This window comes from Hippopotamus amphibius, chromosome 10 (assembly GCF_030028045.1).
Source record: "Hippopotamus amphibius kiboko isolate mHipAmp2 chromosome 10, mHipAmp2.hap2, whole genome shotgun sequence".
Classification (NCBI taxonomy): Eukaryota; Metazoa; Chordata; class Mammalia; order Artiodactyla; family Hippopotamidae; genus Hippopotamus; species Hippopotamus amphibius.
This window is the reverse complement of record NC_080195.1, coordinates 64938872-64963703: the sequence shown is the minus strand read 5'-3', so window position 1 is coordinate 64963703 and position 24832 is coordinate 64938872. Positions and strand designations below refer to the sequence as shown.

The 24832-nt window shown below is 36.0% G+C and overlaps 1 protein-coding gene across 4 annotated transcripts in view; it reads right to left on the bottom strand.

The window, feature by feature from the left end:
- Positions 1 to 24832, bottom strand: part of CBLB (Cbl proto-oncogene B) — a 199815-nt gene that overhangs the window by 56259 nt on the left and 118724 nt on the right. For all 4 annotated transcript variants that reach the window (XM_057697271.1, XM_057697272.1, XM_057697273.1 and 1 more), the window contains exons 9-10: positions 21860 to 21991; positions 9219 to 9422 (exon numbers count right to left, since the gene is read on the bottom strand). In XM_057697271.1, the coding sequence (XP_057553254.1) occupies positions 9219 to 9422; positions 21860 to 21991 (336 nt within the window). The remainder of the gene's footprint in view (positions 1 to 9218; positions 9423 to 21859; positions 21992 to 24832) is intronic.

Sequence of the window (24832 nt, the reverse complement as noted above, 5' to 3'; positions counted from 1 at the left end):
ATCTAAGAAAGGATTGTTATCTAAAATATACAAAGAACTCTTAAAACTCAACAATGAGAAAACTAACAACCAGATTTTAAAAATGATCCAAAGACCTTATCAGATACCTCACCAAAGATATACAGATAGCAAATCAATGTATGAAAAGATGCTGCACGTCACATGTCATCAGGGAAATATAAATTACAACAACAGTGAGATCCTACTATACACCTTTGTGAATGGCCACAATGCAGATCACTGACAACATTAAATGCTGAGGAGGATGTGGAACAACAGAAACTCATTCACTGCTGGTGGGGATGCAAAATTGTACTGCCACTTTGGAAGAGTTTGCTGGTTCTTACAAAACTAAACATACTCAACACATAATACAGCAATTGTGCTCCTTGTATTTACCCAAAGGAGCTTACGTCCACACAAAAAACTGCACACAGATGTTTATAACCGTTTTATTCATCATTGCCAAAACTTGTAAGCAACCAAGATGTCCTTCAGTAAATGAAGGGATAATAAATAGACTGTGGCACATCCAGACAATGGAATATTATTAGTGCTAAGAAGAAATGAGCCATGTAGAGCCATGAAAGGACATAGAGGAAACGTAAATGCACGTCACTAAGTGAAAGAAGCCAACCTGAGAAGGCTACATGCTGTATGATTCCAACTATGACATTCTGGAAAAGGCAAAACTATGGAGACAGTAAAAAGGATCAATGGTTGCTGGGGGTTTTGGTAGGGGGATGAACAGGCAGAACACAGAAGATGTTTAGGGCAGTGAAAACATTCTGCATGATACTATACATGTCACCACACATTTGTGCCAACCCACGGAAGGCACCACAGCAAAAGTGAACCCTACTATAAACTATGGACTTCAGACAATAACGATGTGTCAGTGTAGGTCCATCAAGTATGACAAATGTATAAGTCTGGTGGGGAATGTTGATAATGGGGGAGGCTACGCATGCGTGGAGGCAGAGGGTACATGAGAAATCTCTGTACATTCCCCTCAATTTTTCTGTGACCCGAAAACCTGCTCTAAAAGTCTTAAAAAACAAAAAACCAACCAACCAAAAAAAAAAAAAGAAAAGTCATCTCAACGGAAAAACTCTGCTGGCATCTCTCCCTGCAGGAACAGTAACAAGCAATAGCACCTTTTAGCTTACTAAGAATACGGATAAATTGGTGCGTAAACTGAGGTTCACTATTTTAAATTATTATTGTTTACATTTCACTAATAACTTCTGTAAAATTTTTAGATACTACAAATTAGAAGGAAAATAGTTGGAAACATACATACGGAGAAATACTGACTGGAGTAAGAGCTGACTTCTCTTTGAGGTTTGACAGGGAGGCAGTCAATAAAATTGCCAACAGGGTCTACTTTAAAGAAGTGCAAACAGCCTCGCAAGTGAAATAACCCCAAGGGCCCTCTCCATTAAAATGTTAAACATTATTAACTACATAGAGCTATACTGCTTCTCCTTGAAGTACCTTTTATAAGAGGGACATAATCTCCTAGCCTGTGACCAGCCTCTATAACCCTGAAATTTCTTTGAAGTTTCACATTTTACTTTAAACATTTATATGAGTTTTACATTCTGATCCAAATATATATGTGATTTTAATTCAAAGTTATGGTTCTCCTGTCTGTGTGCAACCTCCCCTTAAATCTTGTAGCAAAATGTAAGCCTTAAGAAGTATGTCACGTTGATTATAGTGGCTCCTTACGCCCTTTGGTTCATTCAGCTGCACAGCCAATTTTGAGAAGTCAGGGAAGAGTAACATATAATTCAGAAATATCTCCATAAAAATGGCTGAGAAACAAGAACATCCTGGGAATTACAGGAATTAACCTTAGCCACTGAAAAACGCCTTCATGTGAAAGCCCTATGGCTCCCAAAATATCAGTTACAGTTGCTTTGAACAATAAGCAATTGCTATTTAGTTACTTAAGTTCTTCACCGTACTTTACAGAATATGTCCTTAATCATTTTTTTAAATTAATTTTTACTGGCGTATAGTTGATTTTCAATGGGTTGTAAACTATATGGGTTAGTTTCTGCTGTACAGCAAAGTGAATCAGTTATACACATACATGTATCCACTCTTTTTTAGATTCTTTTCCCATATAGGTCGTTTACAGAGTATTGACTAGAGTTCCCTGTACTTAATCATTTTAATTTACTCATGTAGAAAAGAAGATTATTGTAAGCTTATCTAAATTATATAGTCCTTAAAATAATACTTCAGCTGACATGTTGGCAACGTTGCATTTTCTCTGTTTTAAACCTATAAGATAGTTGTACAGTAAATTTAATGTGGTCATGTAATGAAATCAGAATTATATATACATTAATAAACTAAAGAAATACAACCAACCTCCTGCCAAACCAATCCAGTTGTGGTGTCTATTTCTTCCTAAACAATGACAGCTAATAGTATCTAAAAGAAAAAATACTTCCACAGACATCTCAAAAATACTGATATTTAATTCTCAGAAATAGAGCAATACTGCAGGAGTCTTAAATAACATTATATTAAAAATAATGTTAATAACAACTGATACTTAACATTTACTATGTACCAGCACTGTCCCAATGGCTTTACATTTCTGAACTCATTTAATCTCAACCCTAAGAGGCAGGGTTTCACAGACAAGGTCACTGAGGCACAGGCAATTAAATCACCAATGTAAGGCACACAGATACTAAGTGTCAAAACGAGAAGATGAACGCAGGCTGCTGGACTCCAGGGACCACAGCTCTCTTAAGAACAGTACAGTTAAGAACAGTGTCACCACTGATCATTCAATGAAAAAAAGAAAACCAACTTTCTCGATGGCATATACCATGTGTCAGGCACTACAGGAGTCTCTGAGAATGAAAAGAAGAGCAAGGCACGGCCTCTGCCCTCCAGGAGCTCACAGTCTACACCACAGGAGGCCAACCCTAAATCACTACATATTCAGCTATTTTTGAGGAATACGTGACAGTGTCTTCAAGGTCCCCTATATCATCACACTGTGTTGGACAAGGTAGTTTTTTCCTTTGATATTCACCTACTAATAAATAAAATGCTACTATTTTGCATGGAGAGCTGTAAGAAATCAGTAAACAGAATGCAATTAAATGGCAAACAATGAACCTGTGGCTTTGGATTGTTTATTGTCATCCTCGACTCTGCCTGTGTTGCACAGCGGGAGGGGTGAGGTCCACTGGCATGTGGTCCGAATAATTCTTAGGCGGGACTGTCCCATGGTTGCAAGATGTTTTGCGTCTCTGATCTCATCCACTAAATGTCAGTGGTTCCCTCGATCTCTCAGTCATTGTAACAACGAAAAATGTCGCCACATATTTCTGAATACCCTCATGAGGTAGAACTGCCACCTGAGAACCATGTTCTACATTTCAAATGTCTTGTTATTTTTGAACTTCACTTTTGTTGCAGGTTTTATCCTTACTGCTCCAGCATGTACTTGAGCCCTGTGGCTGGAATCTAAATCACATTAAAAAAGGTAATGCCCTCCTAAGAACACTGCAAAAACACTGTGATCTATACACATGAATTCTTTCCTCAGGATCAGGAGTGGTATGGATCCTTTCTTCACACATTCTTAGGAGAAGGAAGACTTCGATGATATATTAAGTTTTCCACTAGCTATATGTATTTTAATTGGTGACGGATGGCAGCATTAGGAGAATGCATTAAAAAAAGATGAAGAATAATTCCTTTGGCCTCTCTCTGGTCACACCTGTTTTTCCTCTTACATGGTCATTCATTAAAATTTTACATATTGTTTTAAGAAAATATAATGTTTAAGACCAAGAGAATTAATCTCAGTTCATACACTAGGTCAACCTGTCAACATATTTTTGTATCAAATCTTCATTTGTTTGTAATTTATGTATTTCATGAATAATATGTTCTACCAAAGTAATTGCTAAGGAACTACTGAGATTCTTTACACCTTTGGCAAAATGAACAAAATTCTGACTAGCAAGAGACACCTTTTCTTAGCTTTGATCTGACTGAAGTCAGAGAGAAGGATGTGATCTTACCAATCACACCCTGGACTTCCTCTAAGGACTCACTCAGATCCAATTATCCTAGAAATTCTGACAGCTTAAGAACTCAGGCAATGGTACAATTTCAAGGAAAACCTAAAACATCTTCTAGTGAAACTCATAAAACAGTTACATCTAGAAAGGCAACCAATACACTGTATTATAGATTTATAGGTTCTATTTGCTTCTGTAAGATTAGCATTACTAAATAAACTTATAAAACAAACAATAAAACTACATTCTATATGTTCAGTATGCTACTATTTATAAACGCCAGCTGCAGGATATCACCATGGCAACAGGAATATACAAACAGCTCAGTTCTCCATGCTGTGATGGAAGCATTACTAATTTAAAGAACGCAATATGCTTAAGACAGACAAATGATTTCACAATATAGTCATCAGGAGAAAGATGGAGATGAGTATTTGAAATGGCAGATAAAAGAAAACTGATTCCTTCTGCTGGACAATGACTGACAGTCACTCGTGGAGTTGAGAGAATAAAATATTTTTAAAATGAATGAATGAATGAATGAGGCAACAGACTGACAAAAAAACAGAATGGAAGAAAATCTGGTAGAAGAGCTAGTGCATCAAAATGATCTGTGATATTTGTTTATAACCTCAGCTATAAGACAGAACTGAAAAAAATCTGTAATTTGGTATTTTGCACAGACATAGTCTTCAGATTGGAATGAAAAACGTGCACAAAGTCAGGCCCCTGCCCTCACAGACCACGCGAACATGCACATGCATGTCATTTCACTTAATAAATGCTAGGTACCAGGAAACACGAAGATAAAGAAGATATTGGCACTGGCCTTAAGAATTAATAGTCTAATGGAGAAGACAGTTCTCTAAATAAAACATAACAATTTAGTGTAACTCCTGAAACAGAAGCATCTATAAAGTGCTATGGGAGCATAATATGATAGTAATGTTTTTCCCAGTTATTCAGAAAGAATTGATGCTTGTGTCTGCAGTAAAATTTAGGTTTTATTGAAAGTTAAGTGGCAATGATTTATGAAATTATAAAATTCACAACCTGTTTAATCGACTAGAGGCAGATCAGTGCTTACTAAGACATTTAATTGAAATATGATTCCTCAACTTGAAAACAAATGATTACAAGTTCTTTAAATTTTTCCAGTCTCTAACTACCATAGGAAAGTATAGAGAAGACACTGACTGGAGTGAAAGCTTTGTTAAATCACACTGCTGACTGCTGGGATAATAATGTCTGAGAACGGCACCACCCTTCTCTTTTTTGGATAAACTAAAGAGAAGGTCATTGTCAAAATCTCTCAGCTCCCTCAACAGAAAGCTCACCAGTGTGCCAGAGAGAACACAACATGCACAGTGTGAGAGTGCGTGAAAGATCAGGGAAAACCACCAGAGTCACCTTTGAACGTTCTGTGCTCATTTTACCTTAGCAGTGATGCCCTTCAATTGTCAGTGCCACTACTGAAGCAAAGCTCAAGCTTCAACTTAATTCAGTGGAAATCAAGCTGAAACTGCAACCTTTCCCAAACTCATATAGGGTAAATACCATTTTCCCCCAAGCAGTAAGGTGTACAAAGTTCTTGAAAGAACTGCTCTTAAAGGCCCTGCTCCCCACCCTGACACCAATCACTGAAAGAAGAAAGGTCATTTAGTAAAGAAAATTGAAATGCCTTTCTCCTAGCTAGAAAACATTACCACCTCCTTCATTGAAACTACTTGAGCTGTTGTATGTTTCTCAAATACTTTTCTGTCATTCCCTATTATCCATGCATTCAATAAACATTCTTTAAATGCTTTAAGGGGGCCTAGGCCTGGGAACTGAAAAGTTCTTCTTAAAGGGCCAGATAGTAAATATTCTAGGTTTTGCAAGCCAAGATGCACAATCAAGGAAATTATGTAGGTACTTAAAAAAAATCATTTAAATATATAACCATTTAAAATGTAAAATCATCATTAGCTCACAGGAAAATGAAAATAGGCCACAGATTGCCAATTTTAGTGCTAGATCATAGTCAAGCATTCAGCACAAAGCTAAGACCATTAGCTTACTAAATTAAAAGGAAAGCTCTTTTGCAACAAGACCTAGCTTTTTCTAATAAGAACCTACAGGAGTGATCTGTCCAATATAATTATCTACAGGATATTAGATATTTCTATTATATCTGTCTAAATAGATATTTCAATACCTATAGGAAATGTTCTACATCTGTACAGTTCAACACGGTAGGCACTAGACACAAGGAGCTGTTGAACATTTAAAATATGTTGAGTGGGGCTGAGGAATAAAATTTTTAAATTGTATTAAATCTTAATCACTTAAAATTTACATTTAAATAGCCACATACAACTAGTATATTGGAAAACAGATGTAATAGTTACTTATGTATTGATTAGCAGGGCCTAATCAAATTTGCTTGGGTTTTTGGTGACCAATTAGGGCATAAATATTGATATCTTTATAGGTTAATACCAACAGATCACGATTTAAATTATTAACTTCTGGTTAAAATTTCATTGGGAGTTAGTAACTATTCATGACAAACATTATAGTACAGAACTGAAAAGACCTTCAGAGAACAGAGACTTGTACTCTATCAAGAACAGTGTGTGTGACATGTTCCAAAGAGGGCAAAAGAGGTGTACTGCATGATGGCTCACAACTAGAGTTTTTTTGTTTGTTTGTTTTTTATCTTTTGGACACAACATGTGGCATGTGGGATCTTAGTTCCGCGACCAGGGATTGAACCCGTGCGCCCTGCATTGGAAGCACAAAGTCTTAACCACTGGACCACCAGGGAAGTCCCACAGCTAGAGTTTTGAAGTTAGGAAGACCTGGAATAAAGCACCAGTTCTGCTTTAGGGTAGTACTGGGATCTTAGGCAGGTTATTCCACCTCTTTCTTCTTCAATTTCCTCCATTATAAAACAGGACAGTACCAGTAGCTTCTCTATTGGACTGGTGTCACCATCAAATAAGATCAAGGATTTAAGAACCAGAACCCTGCCAGCTCATTGAAATCATAAATGTTACTACTTTATTTTACTCTATTAAGATAATATCATATGACAAATATTTTAGGATACAGTTCACCATCTGACTTGGTAGAAACCATTTCATCACTCTGCATGTGAGAGAGCTACATGTGGAGTGTTAGATATATCACTGTATTCTTATCCAGCAGACACAACTTTGAATTCTGGCTCCACAACCTCCTAAAGCAGCCATGTCACATGACTAGTCTGAGCCGCATTTCCTTATCTGAAAAATGAGAAGGATATTTACCTCTTCAAGCTGAGAAAATAAAATATGTGGAAAAGTTTTGCTCATATGCATATTAATATTGGTTACTGATTAAGAGTTCATCTTAAAATCAAGTCTCAATTCCCTGTTTAAATCTGAGATTTCTTTTCTTGTTCATCCTCTAGGGTTACTGAGGAATAATTACTTCCTTTCTTCCATCTTTTGGGCCAAAGGGATCATGAACTTCAAAACTAAAAATGGAATGTAGTTGTCAGCCTTAAAGGATAGAATCAAGAGTACTTTCTCTGAGAATTAAATTATGACATTTATGAAAAACCAATGAGGTGAAGAATAAAAATCATCCTAGACCAAAGTAAAATTTGAGAGTAGCCATGCTGGTGGTATTAATATATCTCCATATGCAGAAATTCATTTTAAAAAAATCCTAAGGAGGGACTTCCCTGGTGGTGTGGTGGTTAAGAATCTGCCTGCCAACACAGGGGACACAGGTTCGACCCCTGGTCTGGGAAGATCCCACATGCCGTGGAGCAAATAAACCCGTGCACCACAACTACTGAAGCCTGCGTGCCTAGAACCAGTGCTTTACAACAAGAGAAGCCACCGCAATGAGAAGCCCGTGCACCGCAACCAAGATTATCCCCCTGCTCACCACAACTAGAGAAAGCCCGCTCACAGCAAAGAAGACCCAATGCCACCAATTAATTACTTAATTTTTTAAAAATCCTAAGGACCAGACGTTGGTGAGCATGGCACACTGGAACACAGAAAATGCACAAGGCCAAGAAGTAAATTTTGACACAGCCCTAAAGAAGGGATAACCCCTGAAACACCTCATCTGTTTCCCGCACCACGTGTTTCCCTATCGCAAGAGACACACTATGGTAAATCCAATCTGATGTCGTTACACATTATCCTTGCTCCACCTAGATGGCAAATAGGTTGCATGTTACCTGCCAAATCCTAATGAACTGCAGTGGAGGTTCTATACGGCTGTGCAGGCCAAGTGTGAACTCAGCAGAGATGGGGACCATAATTGATTAGCCATGCCTGCCGTTGAGGCAGAAGGAAGGGGGGCACCTGCCTACTGTGTGTGCAGACCCTTTCATACCACTCATTGCCATTTACCTGGTTTTAAGAGCAAAACACTTCTGAGTGTAATCTGAATTTCGTTTATCTTTTTGTACAGAGAATAGCCTGATAGCTCAGAGTCCAGCCCTTCTGATCATTATGTTTCCAGTTTGTAAATTACTCCACTGGCATTGTTTCATTGACTAGTCTCTTGTGGGCTTGGTTACATAAACTTCAACTGGGCAGCAGCATCCATTCCCAGTGAACTGACAAAGTTAATTTTCTGAGTCAGCAATATTGATAAGCAAACCCCAGACTATGGTAAATTCACAAAGGTAAACCTTCTGTGACCTCTTCTTAGCCAAACAGAAGGCTGGCTTTCCTGGTAAGAAAATAACTATTAGACACTTCTTTTAGATTTCAACAAAGACTATTTTTCACCAGTTCCATCATTCCTAATTTTTTTTGTTCCCCTCATCCCCTTCATCATTCCTAATTTTAATAAATTCCTCTCTTAAATTTTTCCTCACAGATGTGCTATTGCCAGACTCGGATGATGTTTAATTCTACATGAAAGCTCTCACCATCTCTCATTTTGGAGTTTAAAACCAGCGAGAGCACTCTCAGTAGTCTAGTTCTTTCTCATTCTATGATTCCATCAGCCTTTCAACATTACTTATAGCTTCACCTTTCTTTTGATTCCAGAATCTTTCTTTCTCAAACCCAAACACAATCAGTCATACCCCACTTGTGACAGCATCATTTCTTTTTCATGTCCACACACACCCAAAACACCTGTGTTTCCTAGTTTTACCTTTCGAACATTTGCCAACCGATTCATCATCAAGGACTCCTCTCGGTCATCGTCGTCATCCAAGTCCAGCATCGGCATTCCAAAGGGGTCAATGATGCTACAGCACCTGGAACCTTCATCTCTCGGATCAAAGGGGTCCACGATTATGGGCTCCGTTCCTTTTATTTCGCAGCGACAGAAGGGGCAGCCCTGGCCGTCTGACTCCTGAATAAACACACAAATTGTGCTGATTGGTCTTTGTTCAAATAAAATACTACTGAGAGAGGCCAAAGTTCTACTATAAAAAAGAAGTTGCAAAAAAAGAGGTTTTCAGGTAGGCAGTGGGGGTGGAGGAAAAGCTATGTTGAAGGTGGTAAGAATAGAACAGGGAGCCAACAAAATATATGTTCAGTATTTCAAATTTCAAATTGTTGAAGAAAAATTTCTTTACAAAAACCTTTGATTTGCCAAAGAAAAGGAGTCTAACTTTATTTTACAATTTTAATGTGTCAAAACTTTAGAGTCCTGCAGAAAACTGGAAATTGAATCATGTCTCTCTTTACCAAAAGGCACCAGTGCTAATTCAACATTCTATAAAAAGTACATTTTGATAAAAATTCATTATAAAGTGGTAGGATCAATTAGAATAATCCATTTCAAAATCAATTCTGGAAAAGTTCCTGTGCACATAACGATGGCTACATATTTCCATTTTAATTGCCTGGGTCTTTTAAAGTCTTGATTTATAAGCAATCAATGGGAAAAAAATAAGTTTATATTCAGAAATCATCATCTGTCCTGAGAGCTCATATGGAATGTAATAATATGTGAAATATCAAGTTTTGCCCCTCATCTTGCTTTTGAACTAGATGCTGCAAAAAGATTTGTGCAAATACTTTTGGACGAGAAATTCATTTATTGGTAATTATTGAAGTTTTTTTTTAATATCCCAATTCTGTTTCTCAAAAACTAACTACATTAAGAATTCACAATTGGGAGGGAAATAGGACAAGATTATTTTCTCACCCTGCAGATAATGCTGACTTTTAGAGACGGATGGTATATGATATTCACCACCATATTTTTGTTTCTCCATTATATCCTGACTTTAGTAATATGTTATTTTAAAAATTGTAAAAATTATAAGATCATTTTAAGGCAAAAAATGGCATCAGAGCATCATTTTTAGAGATGAGGCTATGAATGAAAAGAGCTAACATCTTTAAAGAAACCATTCAGTATTTAAGATCATCCCATCCACTTGGTATGATGGGAAGGTGGTAATCTACCTGCCCTCCACTGACACTCTGATCAGTGGTGGAGTATCACTCTGGCTCTCCTAAGTTACTTAGCATACACTCTGTGGCAGATTCTGTGGTATGTAGTTTATTCTTTCCCAAGCACCACTCTGATTAACAAACTGAACACCTCCTTTGCCAAAGTGTCAAAAAAAGAAAAACAAGTGCTTTTTGGATTGGTTAATGAAAAGAAACTGCAACAATTCCTTATTCAGCTTCTGGTATATAACTTGGGAATGAAATCTGGAATGGTAAAATAGTTGAACTAAGGTGGTATGAAGAGATATAGGCAGGCTAATACAGAATCCTTTGATGTTTACTGCCACATGTGCTCAGCTCTGGTGGGTTTCAAGGGAACTCAATTATTTGCTCCATCATTTTACAGATGATAAAGCTGATACTTAATTCTCCCATCTTACACTGATATTTTCTAACATAGGAGCAAATATTTAAGGAAAGCTAAACCTTCCTCCTATTTTTTGATAACAAGAATATTAAATGTAAGTACATATTTGTGTGCCTGGAGTGAATTTTCCTGCAGATCTACATAATTTCGACCAAACAGTTCTAATATATAAGAGCAAAATGCAAAAGAACTGATGTTCCTTGCATTTTTAATGCACTGAAGGATAGAAACTGGTACTCTGGGCCCTAAGTAGAGCAATACAAAGCTATAGCAATTAAAATAGTATGGAACTGGCATAAAAAGAGACACACAGATCAACAGAACAGAATAGAGAGCCTAGAAATGAACCCATGGATATATGGTCAATTAATTTAGAACAAAGGAGCGAAGAATATACAATGGGGAAAGGAGAGTCTCTTCAATAAATGGTGTTGGGAAAGTTAGACAGCCCACATGGCAGAAATAAACAAACAAATGAAACTGGACCCATTATCTTACACCATACACAAAAATTAACCTAAAATGGATTAAAGACTTGAAAGTAAGAACTGAAACCATAAAACTTCCAGAAGAAAATATACGTGGTAAGCTCCTTGACATAGGTCTTGGCAAGATTTTTTGAACCTGACACCAAAATCAAAAGCGACAAAAGCAAAAATAAACAAAATCAAACTAAAAGTTTCTGCATAGCAAAGGAAACCATCAACAAAATGAAAAGACAAACTACTGAATGGGAGAAAATATTTGCAAAGCATAGATTTGATAACAGGCCAACATCCAAATTATATAAAGAACTTATACAACTTAACAGCAAAACAAACGAACAAACAAAACTACAACAAACAAAAAACCCAAACAAAAAACACACAAAAAACCCAACAATTTGATTAAAAAATGGACAGGTGTGAATAAACATTTTTCTAAAGACATATATATGGCAAATAGGTACATGAAAAGATATTCAACATCACTAATCATCAGGGAAATGCAAATCAAAACCACAGTGAGATATCACCTCACACCTCTTAGAATGGCTATTATCAAAAAGACTAGAAATAACAAGTGTTGGTGAGGTTGTGGACAAAGAAAACCCTCGGGTACTGTTGGTGGGAATGTAAATTGGTGCAGGTACTACGGAAAACAGTATGGAGGTTCCTCAAAAAATTAAAAATAGAACTACCATACAATCCAGCAATTCCACTTCTGGATATTTACCTGAAGAAAATGAAAACACTGATTAGAAAAGATATATGCACACCCCATGTTCACTGTAGCATTATTTACAGCAACCAAGATATGGAAATAACCTAAGTGTCCATCAGTGGATAAATGGATAAAAAAATTGTGTTATATATATACAATGGAATATAATTCAGCCATAAAAAAGAATGAAATCTTGCCATTTGCCACACATGGATGGACCTCAAGGGCATTATGTAAGTGAAACAAGCCAGAGAAAGACAAATATGGTATGCTCTCTCTTACATGTGGAATCTAAAAATTAATTAGTTCAAACCAAAAATAAGTTCAGATACAGAGAACAGACTGGTTGCCAGAGGCTGGGGGTGGGGTGGGGGGAGTAGGTGCTGGGAGAAATGGGTGTATGGTTTTTCTTTAGTTTAAGTAAGTTGAATGCCACTAAGTAAAAAATTAAAAGAGCTGATGTTCCCTGTGTCTTCAATGCATGAAGCATGGAAAGCTGTACTCTGGGCCCTAAATAGACACTTCATTCATTTATGCATTTTTTAAAAAAATTATTAGGAATTTTCAAACATAAACAAACGCAGAGAGAAAAGTGTAATGAATCTGTATGTACCTAGCTCCCAAATGCAACAATTATCAGTTCAGGCCCAATCTTGTTTCAGTTGTATGTTCACTTGCTCCTTCCACCCTTGGATAATTTTGAAGTAAACCCTACACATTACATAAATTCATCTGTAAATGTTTTAGTATGTGTACCTAAAAAGTAAAATCTTTTAAAACGTAACTATAATATAGTTCTCATAACTACAATTAATCTACTCAATCTAAATAATTAGTCATTATTTTTGAGTGCAGTGTCTAGAATGTGTAAGCCATCATATTCTCTTACAAAAGCTTCCTTAGGACCTCCAAGGTCAGTTTGTATGTTGTCTGATTAAGGATGACTTCTGGTTTATGTGACCTATTTCCTGCTAAATGGTAACAGAAAAGATTGTGTTTGGAAAGGGGAGGAGGTGAAAGGCAACAACAGTATTATGGTGGGAAAAATCTGGGAACAGTTCATCTAAAACTGAATTTAGGTTTTTCGCCATCTCTCCTACCTTAAAGTTTAATGCTACACAAATTACTGATGTCACAGTAGCTGCTTTATAAGTATGTCACGAAATATATTTTCTGTTAAGCTTTATCTCTGTTGAGAGTTTACATTACTTACTAGGATAAAAATCCAGCTGCAATGTACTTCTTTTCTGATTTGCAAACATAGATCACACAACAGGACTCCTCTAACAGGACCTCTCCCACCCCTCTCTCTGTAAACTGACTACTGTCATATGCAAATTAGGCCTGACCATATTCTCAAATTTGGTACTCCAATTCTCAAATTTTGGTGCTACTTTGGTACTCCATTCTCGTTTCTGTCAGATGGTTGATGAAGAACGTCTTCAACAGACAACTCATCAGGATTGCACTTCAATAATTAAAATAACATTTCTGTCAAAATAGACTTAACGCAAGATCACAGAACATATGTTAATGAAGAAGAAGGACCAATGAATAACTCCTTCTATAGTCACCAACACATCACATTCTGAGAAAGTTAAGAGGAAGTACCTGGACTCCATCCATTCTAATTCACTCAGTAGATTTCACTTCCTCAAATAAATCCTCCCAAACCAAAAGACACAGAAATTATCAGTGAGTTCTACACCATTTGAAAATTAACTATGTAATATGCTCATGATAAAACTACTCAGACTCATTTGGCAACTGTAAATACTGTAAGCTAATGATATTAAATATAACTTTAGGTAACCTGAGAACAAATTAACATTGATAGAACAGAAAAAAAATTTTTAACTTTCCCCCGAAATTCCCACTCCCCAATAACACCCTATGTAAAAATCCAAATAAATATTATCACTATCTATTATCTCATCATCATATATCAGTCACCTTCCCTATTCTTTCTGCACATGTTGTTTGGCTAGATATTATCTCTTAAATGCTTTCTTTTAATTTTTTAAAGATAAACATCATATATAATACAATTTATTTTGCTCTCAGGATGATTAATTATTTGAAGGCCTACTTTAAGGTCAATCACTTCATGCATTCCCACAAATACAATATAAATGGAGGGCTCTAGAGAATACATAGGACTTCATACGTCTCATTTTGGAGCACATTTTATATTTTTACTGTGTGTGTGTGTTTCCCATCTCGGTAACTTCTAATGTACTTTACCTTGCTATACTTCACACAGATTTGCAGTTACCATAAAGGTCTTTTTTTAAACATGGAACAACTATGATAACTAACTAGATAGATAAATACCCACATACATACACTGAGAGCAGCCTGGGTCCATACTAAGCATTTTCAGAGCACAATATATCCCACGAAAACTCAGTAACTTGTTATAAAGAATGAATAAGGATAGTTAATAGTGATATTAGAATAAGCAGCAGAGTAAGAGATATCTTTGGTTTTGATGTTCTTTTATGATGGGCAAGGGATTGATGAATCTAGACTCTTCTACATCTAATTTGGGAGGCCCATGAAAACAGGGAATCAGAAAAGGAGCATAGACATCCTGAATCAGGAAGCTTGGATTGGAATCATATACCTACCAATTACAGCTCTGTGACACTGGGTAAGCCATCTCTTCTTATTTGTAGGGTACAATGAGAAAATGCACATTTTAAGGGCTATCTTAAAGATAAAGTAAGAGAAACTAATTCAAAACTTTCCAAAGTGTTACATAAATTCCAGTTCCAGACTAAAAATAGTCTCAAGAGCAAAGAAACAAAGTAAGATAGCTGAGGAAGTGTACCATGGCCCTTACAGCAGTGGTCCCCAACCTTTTTAGCACCAGGGACCAGTTTCGTTGAAGACAATTTTTCCACAGGGGGGTGAGGGTGGGGGATGATGGTTTCAGGATGATTCAAGTGCATTGCATTTATTGTGCACTTTATTTCTATTATTATTACATTGTAATATATAATGAAATAATTATACAACTCATTCAGTGGGAGACCTGAGCTTGTTTTGCTGCAACTAGATGGCCCCATCTGGGGGTGATAGGACTGCCTCAGCTCTACCTCAGATCAGCAGGCATTAGATTCTCATAAGGAGTGTGCAACCTAGACCCTTCACAAACGCAGTTCACGGTAGGGTTTGCACTCCTACGAGAATCTAATGCCGCCGCTGATCTGGCAGGAGGCGGAGCTCAGGCGGTAATGCAAGCCATAGGGAAAGATGGGGAGCACCTGTAAATACAGAAGTAGCTTCGGGTGCCCACCGCTCACCTCCTGCTGTGTGGCCCGGTTCCTAACAGGCTGCAGACCAGTAATGGTCCATGGCCTTGGAGTTGGGGACCCCTGCCTTACACGACTCTCAAAGTGCAAGAGGAGCTCCAGGACTTTATCACCCTTATACAAAAAGACACGTGTAATCAAGGACAAATACTAATTATAACATTCTTAAAGGAAAATATTTTCTTATTGGTAGTACTAAGGTTACAAAGTTTCAATGAGGCTAGAAATTTGAAGGCTGGCTGCTTTTAAAGGAAGATATATTAAAGGATTATTTCTTAGTGCCTTGAATGTGATCCTCTGAGCTGGCTTCTCACCTCTTTTAGACAGTTACACATTTCTTTCCCAACAATGCTCTCTAAATATGGGGCATCTATAAATCTCTTTACACATCATAATAAAATCAAAGCTTATTAATTTTCATCTATTGACTTTTTGTGAAGTACTGTTTTGAATACTCCAATATCTTTCATTTAAATTATTGTGAAAAAATATACAGGAGGAATAATCAGAGGAAAAAAAATTAATTTTACTTTTAATTGAATTTACAGTCCTTGGCAGTAATTCAAAACAAGGCTGCACATCTAACTGACGTATGTGTATTCAGTTTTACTTTGGAAGGAAGAGCTGAAGAACACAGTTTAGAGTCTGTAGCTCAAAAGATATTTTCTAGATTCCTGGAAAGACAAATAGAAGGAAAACAGTTCCTTACTTTATACTTTATGTGATAACCCTGCTACATCCCTGCTGCATAATATGCTATTACAGAAAAGAAGACATGGAAGAGTTCAGGGTAAAGAAGAACATGTTTTATTAACATTCGTGGAATAGTATGGAAGTGAAAGAAAACTCTCCAAGTTTCATTGCCAAGGACAGAATAGAAATGTTGAACCCGGAGTGATACTACTTCAAAGAATGCCTCAAGAAGTGATTGCTCAGTTTACTTAGTATTCTGTGCAAACTCAGACTTGCCAATTCAATTTATTAAATAACACAGATGTTTTAGAAGGAGAAAAAAGTATTTGACACCTCTTCGGAGGCATGACTAATGGGCCATTATGACAGCAATTAAAGAGTAACCACTTGCAGCCCATAACAACTAACTGACACCTCTACTGTGCATTTCTCAGGGTTTCTGTTAATTACATAAATTTTAAGTCTCCAATGAATTTCAATTAAACCAAAGTAGGGCATCAAACAGAAGGAAAAGTTGGTGAAGTAGGACTTGCTAAAAATGCACAATGGCTGAACACATAATATTTTATGGTCAGGGTTTAATATCTCCTATTGGACTCTGACTGATTTATCAGAGCTTCTTGGCAGACATGCAGCCTTTAAAATCCTTTTCATATCAGCATGCCCAACCAAATAGTAGAAAGTAACAAAGATGTCTCGCACTCATAATTAAATTAGAAAGATAACAGGATATTCATTTCAAGTGATTATTAGTACCATGCCCCACTGTAAAATTTTTAGATTTAATTTTAACTTCTTGAGGGTAGGGACTGTCTTTAGTACAGAACCGGGAACACAGAAGCTGCTTAAAGAATGTCTCCTAAATATATGAGCAAGTGAATAGATTTGAGATCTTGAAGACTGATGGATGAAACATTCTCTGTCAGCTTCTACTAAGCCAGTTAAGGGAAACCAAATTATCCCTGTGCACAATTACGTTTGAAAACTGAATTTTTTCTCTGATAGGAAAACAAACAAGCATATAAAAATAAAAACACTGGCTTTAAAGTCAGAAAACAGACTCTAGCCCTTTACCATTTTGAATAAGGAAAAAGTTGAAAAAAAAATAAAAAAGACATATTACTCCATGTACTCATATCCAGAGACTTACTACTCACATAACATTTCCAATTACATCTACAAGCTTAGATACCATGTTTCACAATACAGTGCAGAACTCGGGAGATGTTCCATAATTGGTCCTTATATTGACCATCAATTAGGTTCAGTCCAGTGAGCAACTCATTGAGGCTACGATATGAGGTTTTCAGTATAGCTAATGTTTATTAACTGTATTTTAAATGGATTAACTTTATAAGACTTTTTTTTTTCTAATAACAGGGGCATTTTGCAATAACGTATTTAAATGATTGTCAAATACTGCTGTTCATACAAAAATATGAAAACTGCCAAAACAGATCTGTTGGTTGGCAGGAAGCAGCATTGCGTGAAATCTGTATGTAAATGCAGAAATGTTCAGATTATCCAAAAGTGGAAATGTTCAAAAGTTGAAGCTTCTTTGAAATCTAGCACAACTGTGGCACCCCAAGGATCACTAGCTTTATTAGTATTAGGAGGAGATAGTTTCTGAAGGCAACATTACCCAGAGTGTAAAATAAAGCCACGGAAGTCCCAGTGATGCTTCTTCAAGCAGCTCTGCGAGCACTGCTTCTCAGCAGGCATGAACCAAAACAGAGAGGGATGGAAAAGGCAAAACCAGAAAGGCCAGCAGATGGTTCACAGGCACACACGAGGCACCCATCTGGGGATGTGCACACACAGCTGGGAAGACTTCTGTTCGGAGGGAGGGCAGTGGAGGGCTGTGAAGTTCCTGCCTGGGCTAGCAGAAGGTTCAGAGACACTTAAATGTGGTAACAGGGTGTGCAAGTGTCTTCATTTGATGCAGCCAGATCACATTTGGACTTCAAAGGCCTGTGTATGGCAAAAGACTGGTAGAGTGGTAGGAAAAAGATGCTGGAAAAAGAATGCAAAGACAGACACTAGCAGTTGGCTATAACATTACAAGGAGAAATGAATGTAATATTTTCAGTGTCAACATGCTGAAGCTCTATGGTGTCACCCACTCTGGTGGGATAAGTGGAAAGAGGCTTCCACTCTGCAGTTGACTCGGGGTTGAGAGTCTAACTGGGAGGTGGGCTGTCATAATGGCATGAGAAGCAGTACGGTGTTGTGGTTGGATCTGGGTTAGGAATTGTAAAGACCGGAATTAAATCTCAAGTTACTGGTTTCCCCATAAATAATTAAAAAAAAAAAAAAAAGTTGAAGCTTCTTTAACCACTAAAATCCCACTAAGATGTAGAGACTATGAAACATCACTTTGAAATTCTCAAACATTGACCTAACAACAATTTTCTCAGGGTAGAGAAAACTTGAATCAGGGATCACTGTGCGTGTTTCTTGGTGCAAAAAAGCAATAAATAGAAACTTCGTCTTCCTGCCTGTAGGTTAATGCCAGGAATATTGCAAGCAATAAAAAAAAACAGTGCAAAAACAAAAACAAAATGTGAAAAGTTGAAGGGAAGCACCCAGCAGTGACTAAGTGGAACAAATGGATCTGAGGTTTAAAATTCTTAGAAATCATTCTCAGACCTTAAGCATAATAAAAGGTATTTGAAAGACCACAGATACTTTGCAGAGGAGAAATGAACAGAACTGAGACATTACAAGGGCTTTTCACAATTCATCTACAATATCAATGTCTTTTTATTTGTTGTAATTTTAGTCCTATTCTTGTCTTTCCTTTACATTATCCAGCATATGGTCTACAGGCATTTACTGAGTAACTACCAATGTGGAGGTAGCATGCTAGGGGAGAGGAATTCTAAACTAGGTAAAGCAATCCACATCCTAGAAGAAAAACAGGTAAATATGTATGTAAATGCTTATAAGACAAACACAAGGAGGTAAGAGCTTACAGGGACATATACAAAAGGTATCAGAAAGATATTTATTAATCATGAACTGTCTTGTGTGGGAAAAATTTTAAAGATGCTGAAATAATGCCTTTGCATATCTTTCATCAACTTATATGCAAAATTCTATGATTACATTAGGATAATAACATTATTCACTAGTGACATGAGTGTGATTTATTTTATTTCAACCTTCTAAGCACTTTTGAATTTGTCAGTTTTTTATTACTTTACTTAGTTAACTACTTTACTACCACTTTTTCAAACAGCTTCTCCTAAAATTTTATTTAGAGACAGTTTTGAGCACTTGGTAATTTATGCACTTCCTTAATCTCTAAAAGTAAAACTAAGAAGTATTGTACTTCAGAGTAAAAAAATAAAAAAGAAATTGCAAATGTTAACAATTTACAAAAATGACTGCACATATCTTAATATAAGGCCATTAGATCAATATTGAAAATCATGAAGAGAATCTAGGAATTGTTTAGCTACAAGCAAGAGGAACTGCACCATTTGGAGACTGCAGAGTAATATATAGAAAAGCTGTGGTGATGTAAAGGGCAAAGGGTTAATAACATACCCATGACAACTGGGAAATACTCCTGTGTCTTTTGCACATAATATACCTATTGCAAACAGTTCACAGACTTACTAAATTAAATAATAGCATTGGCCCTGAAGTTTTAAAAGATAAATATCATTTAAGAAGTATACAGGAAGGAAAATAAGTAAAATCTCTTTGTTTTACATTCAACCCTACTCTTTTACTCACCCTGAGCCACAAGGTAAACAGCTCTTTTGTATGACACTATAAACAATAATCTTTACCAATCAAAGGTTTATGCCAACCTAATGGGAGCTTCTGACTTTTAACCTTCTTAACTTCCAAATGCTAAGTTTCAAGTTGAAGATGCCAAATTCTACAACATGTATGTATTTGTGTGTTCCAAGCCGGGGGCCCCCAAAGAAGGGGCTGAAATACAGAGGCCATGTATGGAGGTAAAGTACTGGGAGTTTGTACCAGCCTAAAATTCTGGTTTTCTTTAGGGAGAAAAGCAAACTTTTAGATTCTTCATACCTGTGAGAACCATACTACCACACTGAGGACATAAGTCAACCTAAAGGGGTGACAAACACATTTGGCCTCTATCCGTTTAATACTTACCCTGAAATACTTAATGGGTTTCAGGTAAAGCAAATCATCCTAAAGTAGTCTCCTCCCAGTCAGCCAGGCTGGGTCAATAACAGCTCTATAATACTTTCTACTGATACACTTCAAACTCACTTGCAAACAGACAGTTTCGTCTTTTACCAGCGTAACTAAATTTATTGAAACTCATTTATAAAAAGACATTGCTATGTCTGCAGAGCTATTATTGCTAACATAACTTAAATAGCCATCATGTGACTATGTTGAGAGTCTGCTGATGCCATACTGAGCACCCCTTTCCCTCCAACTTCTCCCTGTACTACACAGAATTCACAAGCATCATGAAGGGATAAAGGGAAATTAGGGCAAGGATAACAAGGAAAACCTCAGGTAAAATATAAACCAAATGCATACTGAAAGAAGTGTAGGGATTTGAGCAGTTTTTACCGAGGTAGCAAAGATGTCCGGGAGTTCAGAAATGGCTTTGAAAATGTAAATCAATTGTAATTCATTTCCTGGTTCTTTTCCCTTTTTCTTCATCCATTTTTAAAATTTCCCCAAAGGAAAAAAAGAGGTCCTCTTTATAAGATTATGAAAATGTGAAAATCATTAATATTTTATCATCAAGTAATGAGTTCAACAAACATCAATGCTCCTGTGAGTCTGCATCGCCCCTTCCTGATCCTCTGAAGGCATCCTTCCTCAGGTACTGCACAGGTTCTGGGTTGGAGAGAAGGCTGAGGAACACCGATGATACACGCGACTGCAAATTTTTTTAAAGGCTTGAAATTTTCATTGTTTGTTTCCTAAACCCAATCAACAATACTGACTTCAATACTGGCTGTGTTAAACAGAGCAATTAAAAAATGGCTTGAGGAAAATATTCTGTGAATCCTCCAAATACTCAAAACTAGAAATCTGTCCAAAGATCTATTTTAAAATCTCCAACCTTTATTACAAATAAAAAAGTATAAAAAAGCCCTTGGGGAAACCAATTATTCTCTAGGTCTTATTCTAAAACATCAAATCAATTTATATTTATTGAATGCCTACAGAGCGGAAGGCAGCTCACCTTAAATTCTGCTTCTGGAAACTGGAAAATTTAGTGCCTGTTTCTGTGGGAACTAAAGGTAGTTGGGAACCTTTTTCTGTCTGATTCTCCTATTTTAGCCTTACAGAGCAACTGTAGACATATGTGAGATGGGAGTCACACCTTCTCAGAAGACAGGTGTTGAAACATCAACATAAAATTTATCTACTAGGGTTTACTGCTTGAGAATCTGACCTACTACAAATAGAATCTGACCTATGATAAATAATATAAATATGGTTAGTAGTTAACATTGATAACTTACATTCTGAAATCAAGTGTTACAGAAGTAGAACTGCTTACGATTAATATCATAAAATGAAGTTATACATACAAAGGAAACATAAAAACAAAAAAAATCAAATTATATAAATGAAAGACTCAAACATAGGAGATTTTTTCTAAAAACCATTCAGACAAAACACTTATCCACATTACTTCCTGAAACATTACGATGAAGAAAGGTGAAAAGAGAAATAGTCACAGGGAATATAAGGAAGACATCAACGTTGCTAATTAAATCTTGATTATACCTGCCAGGCTGTAAGGCAAGAGGTGCACATCAAATGCCCACAAGGCTCAATCTTGACATCTTTGTCGTTCTCAGCACAAATTTTACAGAGCTGAAAAGTGGAACCCATTTCACAATATAATTCATATTGTTCCTGGAAATTGGGGAAGAAAAAAGGCAATGATTATTTTTAGTGTGAACTGATAATACTGAATTTTCTTAAATACAATGACTTACACTTGATCCTGTCAGATCACGTTGCCATTTAAGACATGTTTTAAATTGGTAATCACAATTTGTTCTACAAAATTAAAGAGATTTTATCAGCAGTTGCATAAGCTTTTTCAATACTCTGGATTATTTAACATTTTGTACTGTTCCTTTGGGAAGGTACCTGCATCAACAGAGTGATGTAAGAGACAAAATTTATGGTTTTAAAAGGCAACAATAAATAACTTTGTTTTCTTTGTAAATGCCGCACACTCATCTAATTGTAATGTCAAATTGCAATATGGCTGACCATTAATTTTATTTCTCAGATAGCTATCTATAGAAATTCCAGAATGGAAGTAAAGCAGCATTTGCCAAGGCCTTTCTTCATGCTAGGTACTTTCGTCCACATTTATTATGTCACATAATCTCCAAATTATAATAAGATATACTGAATTAAAAAAAAAAAAGACCCGAGGGTAAGTTTAAATTGTTTTCCTCAAATTGTATATTAAATCTCTAACTCTAATATGCACACTCTTTTCCCAGTCTAACACCATCAAGAAAACTAATCTTTTCAGCAACCAAAAATTGTTTTATTAAACATCTATTCTCTTGATTTGCTGGTTTAGAAGCTTTTGGCATAGTAAAATTCTCAGTGTTCAAATAATGAAAAGATCTATGTCACAAAGAAGACACAAATATATTGGTAAGTATTAAAAAAGTATGAAAAAATAGTGTTACTTAATAGGCATACAAAGAAAGGGAACTATAGAAATAAAAATCTGTTTAAATAAGGCAATGTTTTAGTCTAGTAAGTACCTACTACATACATGGCCCTGGATAGGATGAATAAATGACAATTTTAATCCCTAACCTACTGAAAGATCTTACAACCTTGGTGAGAAAAAAAATATATATAAACACATAGATACACACGCATACATACACCCACACATTCATTTATAAATTGTCTACCATGATATATGTATGTGTGACTATATAAATAATCTTAAATTAAGGAAAAACAAAAGAATGGATCAAGATGGAAAAGAAGTCTAAAGTAATCCAAAATAAATATCACTGAAATCCCTAAAATAATCTATACTGGTTATGAAATCCAAAGGACCAATTTATAATTATAAAAAAATTAAAATAGGCTAAAACCATAGCTGCAGAATTCAACACAACCTAAGAGGTAAGCTATTCAAATATTTATGAGTAATTTAAGAGAATGATACTACTCCTGAATATGAATTTTTAAACAATTAAAAAAATAATTTTTAAACAATGACTTTATAAGGAATTGTGTCTCTTTACATATATTAGAAAATACATGAATGGATAAAGAAGATGTGGCATATATATACAATGGAATATTACTCAGCTATAAAAAGGAATGAGATGGAGCTATATGTCATGAGGTGGATAGACCTAGAGTCTGTCATACAGAGTGAAGTAAATCAGAAAGAGAAAGACAAATATTGTATGCTAACTCACATATACGGAATCTAAAAATGGTACTGATGAACTCAGTGACAAGAACAAGGATGCAGGTGCAGAGAATGGACTGGAGAACTCGAGGTTTGCGAGGGGGCGGGGGGTGAAGGGGAAGATGAGATGAAGTGAGAGAGTAGCACAGACATATATATAGTACCAACTGTAAAACAGATAGCAAGTGGGAAGTTGTTGTATAACAAAGGGAGTTCAATTTGAGGATGGAAGATGCCTTAGAGGACTGGGATGGGGAGGATGGGGGGGACTCGAGGTGGGGGGAGTCAAGGGAGGGAGGGAATACGGGGATATGTGTATAAAAACAGATGATTGAACTTGGTGTACTCCCCCAAAAAAATAATAAATAAATAAATAAATAAATAAATAAATAAATAAATAAATAAAAAATACAGAATCACTACATCATTTTTAAAATGGCTTTCATATATTAAATTTTTAAAATTGCTCACACAGTACACAGGTCAACAAGTGTTTCACATAATAATATCAAGACCACTGAGACTGAAATCTGGAGAATCAGAAATAAAATTAAAAATTATCTGTTGTCTTCCCCCAAACCTATAATTTCTTTCTATTAGAGTCTTACTATTATACAAAGCATGAAATATCTAAATTAAAAAATTTCTTAAACTTAACTACATGGAGAATAAAATATTCAAGTTCTCTCTCAAAGACTGTTGCCAGATTGGTGTTTCTCTACTTTTATTTTTTAAAAGCACATTCATATGTTCATATATGATCATTTTTTACTTACAAAACTGAACTTACATAATGTAATTTTACAAAATAAAATGTTACATAATTAAGCTTTACATAACTTTTTTACATAATAATATGCAGAAGTTCCCACCTGAGTATGTAGTGCTACCTTCCTCCTGTTAAAGACTACAATATAACGCAGTATCAGTATACTATGGTATTTAACCTTTGGTTGAATAGAGTGCTATTTTGTAACATTTCGTTTTTATGAAAAATGCTAAAGTGAACATCCTGGTGTACAGATCCTTGTGTGTATGTGCAAGTGATATGTATATGGAATCTACAGTCAAAGATCTTTAGATTTTGATAATTATTGAGTTTCACCCTCAAGAAAGGCTTTACCAAGTTATACTCCCACTCATAAACCTATGAGGTTGCCAACAATGGATTTATAAGAATTTAATTACTGTCTACGACAGGCTTCAATTACTCATTTGACTCTGAAAACTAATGCATATTATTATCCTAAACTCTTTGGAATTTTCTAAAACTATAGTACTCCCCTCATAGT